At 54.8% G+C, this 11,737-nt stretch overlaps 1 protein-coding gene and 1 long non-coding RNA gene across 4 annotated transcripts; one reads left to right on the top strand and one right to left on the bottom strand.

The window, feature by feature from the left end:
* On the bottom strand, nucleotides 505-3,507 carry LOC110388763. Its single transcript, XR_002432975.1, has 3 exons — nucleotides 3,396-3,507; nucleotides 2,126-2,296; nucleotides 505-1,024 (listed from the first exon to the last, which is right to left on the bottom strand). It is a non-coding gene; the product is annotated as an uncharacterized LOC110388763 (long non-coding RNA).
* On the top strand, nucleotides 3,670-10,152 carry TNFAIP8L1 (TNF alpha induced protein 8 like 1). Of its 3 annotated transcripts, none has more exons than XM_021378342.1 (2): nucleotides 3,670-3,874; nucleotides 8,731-10,152. In XM_021378342.1, the coding sequence occupies exon 2, from the start codon at nucleotides 8,733-8,735 to the stop codon at nucleotides 9,291-9,293; it is 561 nt and encodes a 186-aa protein (XP_021234017.1). In that variant the 5' UTR covers nucleotides 3,670-3,874; nucleotides 8,731-8,732; the 3' UTR covers nucleotides 9,294-10,152. The 3 variants fall into 3 exon arrangements, with proteins under 3 accessions (XP_021234017.1, XP_021234020.1, XP_021234019.1); XM_021378345.1 differs by lacking the exon at nucleotides 3,670-3,874 and adding an exon at nucleotides 3,991-4,015; XM_021378344.1 differs by lacking the exon at nucleotides 3,670-3,874 and adding an exon at nucleotides 6,641-8,496.

Below are 11,737 nucleotides of genomic sequence, written 5' to 3'. Positions count from 1 at the left end.
ACGCCACTTCCGCTTTTCGGCGCGCATGCGCGCTACTGCCCGGAGGACTAATCATAATAGAGATTGGCGGATTGGCTGCGCAGAGCGGTCAGAACGTAGGCACGCCACTTCCGCTTTCCGGCGCGCATGCGCGCTACTGCCTGGAGGACTAATCACAATAGAGATTGGCGGATTGGCTGCGCAGAGCGGTCAGAACGGATGTACGCCACTTCCGCTTTCGGCGCCCATGCGCTGTGCTGCCTGCCAGCCCACAGAACACTCACTGCGTCAGTTCCGCGCATTGGCCACGCGGCGTCAGAAGAGACCGCTGAAAGACCTCCTATGGGATTGACGCAGGTCCGCGGCACAGACCCTAGCGATCCCTTCTCTGATTACAGGGGAAGAACACAAAGTTAGAAGAGCAGGGAAGGAAAAAAGCAAGAAGAAAAACGAAGCGAAGAAAGGAAAACTTCTCCAAATCCAGGAAACCTGTGCTAAGTGCTTATGAATATCGGTTAAAAGTGATTGAATCAATGTTGTTATGCTTTTATTTTTTTGCCAGCGTCTGTTACATTGTTTTTAAATATTCATGCGCCAAAATTTAACTACCATAAAAATTTAACGATAGCGAAATGAAGGCACATTAGCAGAAAACAAAGGGCCATATTAATGTTCTCTCAGCCTCTGTCTTATTCATATTTTAATGTATATGTTCACAAATGCCTTTCTTGCACTCCAAATTTTATTTTTCGCTTTTTTCTTTTTTTTTTTTTAATGCAATAAAATGGGTAGTTTTAGGCCATAACAAATCTACAGGCAGTCACTGCATAAAGCTGCGATTTTGAGGGTTTTTTGGGCCATTACATTGTTTCCACAAAGATTAATGAAAACTGCAGTTTTCCACCTAAATTTGCAGATGGAAAAAATTAATTCACGTGCATGGAAAGAATTGATGCCTCACAGCTGCCTCTCACATGATGACCTGAGAGTTGTGCAGGTCCATCAGGCTTAGCTGCAGCTTTTCATCTGCTCTTCTCCCGTCCTGCTGGAGAGAAAGTACGAGGGCACAGGGTATGCAGACCCTCCTCTGTCGGCTGCAGCAGTCACTCCTGCCAGCACTCCCTTTCCCTGAGACCATTGCCATTTCTCAGGTGGGAGTCCTATGGGGCTGAGGAGGAGAGAGCTGCAAGCACTGGGAAAACAGGGCGATGGAACTCCTCTGTCCGTCTGCCAAAGGTCTTCTTTGGCATTTTGGGGCTGGGCAGGGGACTGTGGTAGTACCCCTGGTGCTCTGTGTGGGAGGGTGGTGAGGTGCAAGAACAGGCTGCCCAGAGAGGCTGTGGATGCCCCGTCCCTGGAGGTGTTCAAGAACAGGTTGGATGGAGCCCTGGGCAACCTGGACTAGTACCAGATCTGGAGGTTGGTGGCCCTGCCTGTGGTAGGGGGAACTTGATGATCCTTGGGGTCCCTTCCTACACTAGCCATTCTATGATTCTATGATTCCAAGATGCAGCTGCAGGGAGTGGACTCTGGGCTGGAGCAGTGCAGCGAGGCATGGCTGCACAGCCCACAGTCTGGGCACACAGAAGAAGCTTGTCCAGCTGAGGCCTGGGGCTGGGGAGCTGTCCTTACCAAGCATTCCCCAATCCTATAGGTCTGCATAGACTGCACCTGCTTGAGCTCCAGCTCTTCCCACTGCAGGAGCTCAGAAGTGACAACAACCCCAACCCAAAAAGGTAATGGCAATATACACATACAGATATACACCTGTTACAGAATGTGGCACTCTATAGTCCTCCCAGAGCTTGTTACTGCTTTTCAGGCCACTCTACAGGTATCCTGTCCATACGCCCTTCCTTCCTCCTCTGCCTTGCCCCCTTCCTTTGCCCCGTGCCTTCCCCCTTCCCTCCCGCCATGCCTTCCCCATTCCTTTCCCAGGCTATCCTCTTTCTTTCCCCTTTCCTTCCCAATGCCTTCCCCCTGCAATGGCCTGGTGTTCTGCTGCTATTGTCACCTGACAGTCATTAAAAAACACTTTTCATACACATTGGAACAGACTGCATACTGTCACTGATTTTAAAAACAAAAAAAAGTATTAAAAAAAAAAAAAGGAATATAGTATTATGTATTAATAACAAATTTCTACCTGCTTGAGGACCAATAGCAGTTCCTCATCCTGGAGTAACTCCTGAACACAGCCTGGACTCCTGTTCATGGGTTCAGCGTCAGCAGTGGCTCTGGGATCTTGGATCTGAGTCTTCGACTTCCACCTTGAGTTGTAGTGTAATTCAGGACACCAAAAAGCATGTGACCTTTCCTTTCAAAACAAAACATATTAGAACAAAATACACTTACAGAAATAAAGATGGTAAACATCAAACAACAATTCCGGATAAAAGTATGCTACAAACTGGAGGCGAGCTTTTGGGGTGCTTAGCACCTCTTTACTCACTCACTATGCCAATTTTATGAACTACAGCAGCTTACCAAGTCAGATATCATTTAATCTAACAGCAGCCATTGTTAATTATACCCTCGCAAGTAAGATCTATGTAACAAAAATACCTGCGGGTGGTCTGATTCAAATTTGCCACTGGATTGCAACAGCGTTTGTGATGATAATGCTCAGAACAGCGAAGCCAACGGCAGTGCACTGCTGCTCGGTTCCTTTGACTCAAAGGCAGCTGTGGCATTCGCTGTGTTCAGAGGACATTGCTCTGATCTCAGAGTGGTTCCTGCAGCTACAAATGTAGCAACAGAGCAGTAAAAGGAACTGGTGGGAGAACAAAACTAATTTTACATCCTGCTTTTCCTGAAGCCTAGAGCTGCCAGCGTGCTTTCACAGTCCCGCCAAAACAAAACAAACCAGACCAAAACAAAGAGCAGCAACAGAAAAGCAACAACATTATCTCCACTTGGAAAGCTCTTGTGAGCAATCTTTGTGGAGCGAGCAATCCCCGGCTTCCCCCTCTTTTGTGTGTCAGGGCCTTGAGGACGCAGGAAAGGATCCCAGATGCCCACAGGCTGCAACGTGAACATCGAGTCTGTCTTTCTCACCAGAAGCACAACGGTACTGTGCAGGGCAGCCCTGCCGCCTCTCCTGCTCAGAACATGAGTAACTCCCAGCAAAGCCTAAAGAAAGAACATCGCTCCAAGCAACGTTCTCGGTGTGAAGAACTGCTACGCAACTGAGTGCAACATTGCACGCAGATCCGCTCCGCGCGGCTGACCCCTACTGGCGGGCAGCACCACTCCGAGCGGCAGCACCGGACCCCTCCCCTAACCCCGCTGAGGGGGAGCACGGCCACTGCGTGTGGGATTTCTCCGCTGACCCGGGGGCGACTCTGCTCGGTGCTACGGGCCGGAAGCTCAGGGGCACCGAAACGACAGTAGTCACCGGAGCTGCCCTCGGGTACCTGATCTGCCGTGTTCCGGCCGAGACGAGGCCATCCCGCAGCGCACCGGGGAGGAGGCCCCGGCCCCGGCCCCGGCCCCGGCCCCGGCCCCGGCCCCGGCCCCGGCCCCGGCCNCCCCGGCCCCGGCCCCGGCCCCGGCCCCGGCCCCGGCCCCGGCGCTACCGGGTCGAGAGGGAAGCACCGGGCGCCCGCCCCCTCGGTACTCCCCCGCCCCGCTCCTATTGGCAGCTTCGTAGCAAGCCCCGTGTCACCATTGGCCAGCACCGCCGGTGGGCACCGCCCCCTCTGCAGCCGCGCTCGGCCCCGCTCGGTACGGAGCAGCGCGGGGGCACCGGGCACGGCGGCGTACACGGGGTATCGGCGCAGCGCCGCCGTGTCCGGGCACGGAGAGGCCCCGGGGAAAGTAAGCACTCTGTCCCGTCCCGTCCCGCCCTGCCCCGTCCCGTCCCACCGGAGGAGCCCCTGTGGCTCCGGTGCAGGTAAGGGCTGCAGGCGCGGGGCTCGCGGTCCACGTTTTCGGCCCCGGGGGGGAGGCTGCGTACCGAGACACTCTATCCGAACCGCGGCTCTGTGCTCCCCGGCCGGGAACGGCGGCATCGGCAGCAGCTCCCCCTGTCCAGGTGGGAAAAATGCCCCCGAGGGCTCTGAGCGCGGGGAGGGGGGGAACCTCCGCTCCGGGAGAACGGCTCCAGGCCCCCCCGGGGCTGTGTGCTGGCACACTGAAGGGAGCAGGGGGTCCCGGAGGGGTCCCAGGGCACGAGTGTGGGTCTGGGGGGCCACGGTGAGGCACAGTTTGGTGGGACGTGTTGATGGGGCAACTGAGTCTTGCGTGGGGCTCTGCCTCAGTTTCCCCTCTGGGTAAAATGTGGGACAATGGCAAAGAGGAGAGGGGTTCACTGCTGCTGCCGAAGGAGTGTGCTTGGGATCCCATGTTCCTGCAAAGTGGAGGGCTGTTAGGCTTTGTGCAGCCTGGGGGAGCTGAACCAGGGGCTGCAAAGGGAAGAAGTGGCTCCAGGAAGGATGTGATGTGCTGCTTCGTTCTGCGCAAACAGGCTATGGTGCCCAGCATGGCACCCACTCCATGGCAGCCCCAACCCACACACGTGGGGGGGCTTGTGGGGCACCGCAGCTCCCAGGGGCCAAGAGCCCCCCCAGCACCACAGATGGACCCCAGCACACACAGGCTGGGAGTATCCTGCCCCAGTATGAGATGCAACTGCCCTGACTGCTCCAGAGCATGCCAAGATTTTAGGGTGCTGAAAACATTGTGTTGTGACCCAGAGCGCAGCGTCACCAGAGGAAGGCTGCAGCAATGGCCCCATTACTGGACCATCTCCATCAGGATAAAGTCCATCTGCAAAACTTCACTTAGCTTTGCCCTTGCCGTGGCCTCCCAGGGGCAGGAAGTGTACGCTGTGCTGTGGAGCCCCGGCACTGCTGTTTCCCCTTCTGCTTTGCACTTCCCCATCGCTCTCCTGAGCCTCTGTCTCCTCTGAGTGAGGGAGAAAGGAAGTCGCCACAGGAGAGAGCGGTCGTTGGCTGCCTGATAAGGGAAGGAGGAAATAGGAGGCGAGACGGATGCTCCAAAATAACCCCTTCCTACTCCTCCTCCTCCTGCTGCTGCAGCTGTTGGGCCTCCAGGCGTGGTGACACCACCAGGTCCGTGAATGGCATGGGGGTGCTTTCCCCAAGGGCCCCCTCCAGGTCCCAGGAGCTGTTCCCACGCAGCGCCCATGGCCATGTCCCCAGGGAAGGGAGCACTGCGGGGGCCCTCTCTCCTTTCATGCCTGAGGCTGGGTCTGGCAGTGGGAGCCCCTCACCCGGTTCCATACCTGGGCATGTTGGGGCTGCTGGGCACACTGGGGTTCCCAGGCACCTGTTCAGATCTGGGACCAAGTCAGGTGTTTCCCAGCCCTGCAGGCTGCTTGGGGATGCTGGACTTGTTGCAAAGGAGCCAGCTCCTCTGAGTAGTTCCTGGCTTCTGTCCCACTGTGTGGCAGGGTGCACCAGGATGAGCAGTGCTGGGTGCATGCAGGGCACCGCAATGGCTCTGCCTGCAGTCCAACTCTCTCCATCCCTCAGGCCTTCTGTGCTGCCCTTGGTCCCTTGGCATCGAGGTGATTGCGCCCTGTGTGCACCGCTCTGCTGTGCTGCAGGGATGGGCAAGGCACTTGCTCCTGGGGGGATTTCAGGTTATAAAAGCTTGAAAACCCCCAAAGGCATTTTGTCATCTTGGGTAGTCTCTTCCCTTTTTTTCCTGCTGCTGAGGAAGTGGGCTTGTGCTCCTGACCCCAGCACAGCCACCAGCGGGATGGCATGAGGCTGTGAGCAGTGCTGGAACAGTTCTGAGCACTGCTGCGCGGCTGCTGCATGGCGCAAGGAAGGGGGGTCATGGCCCAGAACTCAGCAATGTGTCCCAGATCAGCAGAGCAGGGCCTGAGTGAGGCAGTGCATAGGGCCCAGCATTCGTCCCCACAGTGTCCTTTGTCCCCTGCCCTCACCGTGCTCCTGCTCACCCTGTTGGGTCATAAGGTTTCCCCCGTGCGGCAAGGTGCTTCCCCTCCGGCCTCACCCTGCTCTGCACGCATGTCCTTGCAGGGCTGCATGCATCCATGGCAACACGCACACTGAGCAGTGACAACCAAAGGTGCCCGCTCCCTTCTGTGCCACCCAGCGTGGGGCTGGGGGGTGCTGGGGTCAGGCTCCGGTTACACCCCAGCAGCTCTGGCCCTTCTCCTGTGATCTGGCGCAGCAGCGAGGTTTAATTAATTAATGTTAGTTGGGCACTCGGTGGTTGGCAGGGGAAAGTGATAGGGGTGGTGATGGGGAGCAGAGCAGCAGTGCGACACAGTGCGTGTATCTCCCTGAGCGCAGAGGGCGGGTATGGCACACACAATGCGGGGAACCAGGGAGGTGGTGACCCTGAAACGTTGACTTTTAGCATTGGCCCTAATAGGAGATGGTAATGCTGCCCTTAGGACTGTGTTGGAGGGAATGGAAGCGTGGGGTGAGGCAAGAGCATGGTTGGGAGGTAGAAGAGCTCCCAGCTCGAGCCCTCCCTTCTGCATGCTTGCTCCACGCTGCTTCATGCATTATTGAAGTATGTTTGCATTCCTGCATGAAATATTCATCTTGCTGCCATGGGAGCTGCTGTGGGGCTGCCAGGAGTGCAGCGGGGATGTGTGGTGAAGTGCTGGTGGACACCTGGTGATGGACACCAGCATGGGGTGAGTGTGGGATGCGAGACTGGGACCCTCCAGACCCCAGTAATGGAGTTTTGTGTTTCCTCTGCAGATCAGACTTTCATCCCTGCTCTCAGTGGGGCTCCTCCTTCCTCCACCCCACTCCTACACCTCCCGCTCCTCTATCTCCAAGTCTCTCTCTGCTCCTGCAGCTGAGCAGCTTTCAGTGCTCGATCGAAGCCCTGAGCTGCAGCAGGGACCTGGCATGTGCCCGGTGTGGCAGGAGCCCGTTGCAGTGCATTGGGGTGTGTTGGAGCATCACCTTCGCAGCTCCCACAGGATGTCCGGGCACAGAACCCAGTGCAGATGTTGCAGCCTTCAACTGAGCCACATGGTGTGGCCATGCCTTTGAGTTCTGCTCGAGGCAAAGCTCCCTGGGAGCTCTGCTTTTCTTGGTTGGGTTCAGATTCCTGCAAAATGGGTGGAAAAAAAGCCCAAAGAAATGGCAGTGGCTATGTGCAAAGCCACCATTCATTTCCACAGCCACACCCCACCGCGCCCTTCCAGATCAGGGCTCAGTGCACAGCACTGCTGTTCTTTCAGTGGAAGATGCTGGGTTTCAAGGGCGTTTGCATTAAAAAGAAGAGGGAAAAAAACCAAGCCCTGTGTAGGGCTGCAGACTTAAGCAACAGGAAGGAAATCTGGTGGTTTATTTCAGTCTGCAGACTGCTCGGTGGGGCAAAGCAGACTCTTCCGTGCGCTGATAGCGGCGACAGCCCCTCTGCCAGCAATGGGACCAGGAGTCAGCAGGACCCTTCCCAGCAGGAAAAATCCGCATTCCATAAAATCTCCCACTGGGAGCTGATTGCATCCTTGGGATGCAGGAGCTTCCCCCCAGGACCAATGCAGAAGCAGAGCCTGTGACTGCAGTTGACTGTTTTAGAGGAGTGGGTGCTTCCTATATTTTCAGGGCTCCGTGGGTGGAGTTTGCACTTGGTCGTTGCCTGTGGTTGCCCAACAAAGAGCTCAGGCGTGGGAATCTCTGTTTATATGGGCACTGCTCCCACTCAGCATCCTGCAGCACTGGGAGCATTCAGGGCACAAAGCCCATTGTCAAGGGGGCGGCTCATGGCCTGGGATTGGGGCTGGGGCCATGCAGTGAGCCCGGGACATTGGCTCAGCTCTGGCAGCACCACATGTATGGGGCCACTGGCACTCAGTGAGTTTTGTGAAAGCAGTCTCTGTGCTTTGTCACTTCTGTCTCAGTTTGAAGCTCATGCTAGCAAAAATCAATGCTTTTGCATTGAAAGAAATACCTACAAAGCACCACATTTTTCCTAAGGGCTGTACATAGCACCAGATGTGGCATCTTGTGCGGTGCCGGGGTGATGGCTCCAGTACTGCTTGCTCATTTCATGTCCTTCCAGTCTCAGCTGTGTGCAGAGCCAGAGAGGTGCCGGGAGCTGGGCTCAGCCCATGGGGTGACCACCACAAGTGTTGAGCAGAAACCATCCTCTCCTCTCCATATCCAATGTATTCTCACTCTGGCAGCGTCCTTTAGCTTCAGTAGCTCTTTTCCCTTCATGATGAAGAGAACCAACAGTGATGTATTTATAGAGCAATCCCTTCCCTGCTCTCGTTTTGCCATTCTGACTGTGCTGCATGCAGATAATTGCATAAGCAACCTGCATCTCCCACCCATCCTCGCACAGGAGCAGTTGTCACCACGCTGGCCTGCATATGGCTGCGGTGAGTGACTCAGCCCCACCTGGGCCGTCCCTGGCTCAACCTACAGGAAATGAGTCAGGTTGTAAGGAAGCATTAAAGCAATGGGGCAGGAGCCCTTTCTGCGGAGGGAATAGCACAGCGGTGATCATGGGAGATAGAAGAAGGGTGAGGGTCTCGCAGGTGGTACTCAGGTGGGGATTGCGCTGCAGTTTTATCCCAACAACTAGGGGAAGAGAGCCAGGAACAACCCTTAAGTCATCCCCAAGCCAAACCTGGGGTGTGAGCTCCTCTCCTCTGGCACCCAGAGCCTCCTGAGCAGGAGCTGCTCGTAGTCTCACCTTTAGTGCAAGGTGTATGGGGAGGAGAGGACAGAGGGGCAGTTCCAGGACGTGGGCTGAACCACGTGTGCCTCTTTTTCCCTGCAGAGATGGACACCTTCAGCACCAAGAGCTTGGCCCTCCAGGCCCAGAAGAAGCTCTTGAGCAAAATGGCTTCCAAGACCGTGGCCAATGTCTTCATTGACGACACAAGCAGTGAGATCTTGGACGAGCTCTACCGAGCCACGAAGGAGTACACCCACAATCGCAAAGAGGCCCAGAAGATCATCAAAAACCTCATCAAGATTGTGATGAAGCTGGGCGTGCTGTACCGCAATGGGCAGTTCAGCCCTGAGGAGCTGCTGGTGATGGAGCGCTTCCGCAAGAAGGTGCACACCTTGGCCATGACAGCGGTCAGCTTCCACCAGATAGACTTTACCTTTGACCGCAGGGTCATGTCGAGTGTGCTGATGGAGTGCCGGGACCTCCTGCACCAGGCTGTCAGCAGCCACCTGACGGCCAAGTCACACTCCCGCATCAACCACGTCTTCAACCACTTTGCAGACTACGAGTTCCTCTCAGCCCTCTACGGGCCAGCCGAGCCCTACCGCACCCACCTGAAGAGGATCTGCGAAGGTGTCAACAAGATGCTGGAGGAGGGCAACATATGAAGCCATTGGCAGCAACGTGACTTGGCATCCCATTACCAGCGAGCCTGAGGACAGGAGGTATAGCCACTTTGGTGATGACGGGGCTTCGTCCTCTTCTCTGTGATGCTAACTCTCTCATTTTCTCCTCTTTATGTAAAAGACCGAACCTCCTGACTTTGTCGATCCCTTGTCCAGGATCTGCAAACCTTGCCCCTGGCTGAGTACTTTGGAGGCACTCTGGGGCTTCTGGCTCCCTGGGCTACTGCTGTACATTTTTGGTTTTGCTTTGCCCTTAAAGTGCTCTTAGCTCTGAGTCCAAGGAACTGGCCACAACTGGATTCTCCACTTTGAACTTGATTGTAATCCTTCTATAGAAAACAAACCAAAGACTGGCAGTGTGCAACACCAATCCAAGCAGATGGGCAGCTGCTTGGTGAGCAGGTGTGATACCATTATAATGGCTCTATTTTGGCAAGGTTCCAGAAGCTCTATGACACACTGGGAGCAAAGCATGCTCCAGGCTTACAGTGCCCAGCTTATGAGGGTACTTCTGTGCCTTGCAGGCTGGAAGGGGTTTTGGCCTCCCAAGGACAAGTCCTGGTGACCAGAAAGATCCCCAATTGCATGGGTGAGCAGTGGTCCCTCAGGGCTGGAAGCACCCCGGTGGCCCCGTATTCTCCTTCATCCTGGGCTCAGCTGGGATCCCCCAACAGCCTCCTGTGGACAGTATCACTGTGATCACTCAGATGCCTTCCTATGTCACTATCCCGAGTATTTCATGTATTTGACGTGTCCTCGAGTGAGTTCTGATTGTTATTTTTTACAAAACTCTGTAGCCCTGATGAGTTATTTAAATAAACTCAACCGGTTTGGCTTGGTTCTTCGGTGTGGTTGGTACAAAGCTGGTGATGGTCAACAAACAAGCGCCATGGGCTGCTAGCTTTGTCCTTTGCGTGAGGGTTGCTCGCTGTGCCTGAGGCTTCTGCTCTTCCTTTCCCTGGCACGAGAACAAAGATCCTCCCCCTCAAACCGCTGCTCCCTGGCACAACGGTGTTGCACAGCCAGCACCAAGGTGCTGGGAAGAAACACGGTGCAAAACCAGCAGCAGAGGTACGGGGTCCTGTACATGTACCCACGTGCTCCCCTGCGTCAGTCCCTGTGCTGCACAGCAGGATCTAAAAAAGCACAACCCCGGTAACAAAAGGGAAAGGGCAGCCTTACAGTGCACTGTGCTCTCAGCGTGGATGCACCAGCCTTGGCCGGTTTCAAACACTGATCTTTGCTTTGAACATAGAAAATTACCCTTTTAGCAGACAATACACCGCACAGTATCAGCTGGCCTTATCTTGGTGACCATCTTGTGCCTCATGCTCCATGGGATTTCTCCAGCGCTCACAGGTGTAGCCCGGCCACTTACATCCACTGCTCCCTTCCTGCTGCCAGCTTGAGGCAGCGGTAAGTTTAAGCCTTTAATATTAAAAAAAGAAATAAAGCCTCTATCTCTCTCATTTCATATGCGTGGCTCTAAATATCACAGCTAATTTAATTGTGCAAAGCAAGCTCAGGATGTGGAGGAAGGCGTATATACAAGCGTGTGCATAGGAAAATGCAGCCAAGATTCACAGAGTTGTTGGCCCCGTGGAGAAGGCAGAGAGGTCGGCTTTGGTGTGCAACTTTTGAGAACAGACGTTCCTGTCTCCATTGGGCTTTCTGCAGCTGTCAGATATGTGCTGAAGAGCAGCCGGGGCTGCTAACAGCCCAGCACTGCTTGGTGGAGTATTGGCAGATGCAGAGAACACACAAAGCAGAACGGAGCTGATGGATGCTGCTGTGCTGACAGCCAGAAATGCTTCACTATTCCATTCTTGAGGTACACGTCAGCACCAGCTGCCTCATGCTTCTTAACTGCATGAAGCATCTCTGCTCAGAGTAGTCCCAACTGAGTCATGGCTGTTTTCTTTGTCCCCAGGGTTTCTTACTCCCCAGAGTGGGAGATATGACCGTGCTCAACTCACCAAGTGCCTGGCACCAGCCTTCCCTCACAGATCTCTCCCACAGCAAACACCCACCTCATCCTCAAACCCACTTTCCCATCCTGGTGAGGCCCTAGAGATCTCACTCTCTGCTAGCAGAGCCACCTCACGACCTAAATTTCTCGTCCCAGCACTGGCCATTTGAGTCTGGGAAATGAATCCCTCTGATTATGTTTTGTTCTGACTCCCTCCATGCAGCTGGTTTAACAGGGAGAGACGTCACTCCCAGGACCTGCAGGTATCTGCAGTTCCAGGAGCCACTCAATGGAGAAAGAAGCATCCAGGAAGAGTCTGGAAAACAGAGCGTGTAAAATTGCCAGTCCAAACCACTCCCAAAGACAATGAAACTCCCCCAGAACTGAAAAGATAGCCAACAATGACCACAGCTAACACCTGGCATCACCTCTGGGCAAAGCACCCATCATGACAGCA

Source organism: Numida meleagris, chromosome 27, assembly GCF_002078875.1.
Source record: "Numida meleagris isolate 19003 breed g44 Domestic line chromosome 27, NumMel1.0, whole genome shotgun sequence".
Classification (NCBI taxonomy): Eukaryota; Metazoa; Chordata; class Aves; order Galliformes; family Numididae; genus Numida; species Numida meleagris.
The sequence above is the reverse complement of the archived record's forward strand: the minus strand, read 5'-3'. Positions and strand labels throughout refer to the sequence as shown.

What these genes read in the sequence shown, in the direction of transcription:
- TNFAIP8L1 (XM_021378342.1), top strand. Translation starts at nt 8,733, where the DNA reads ATGGACACCTTCAGCACCAAGAGCTTGGCCCTCCAGGCCCAGAAGAAG.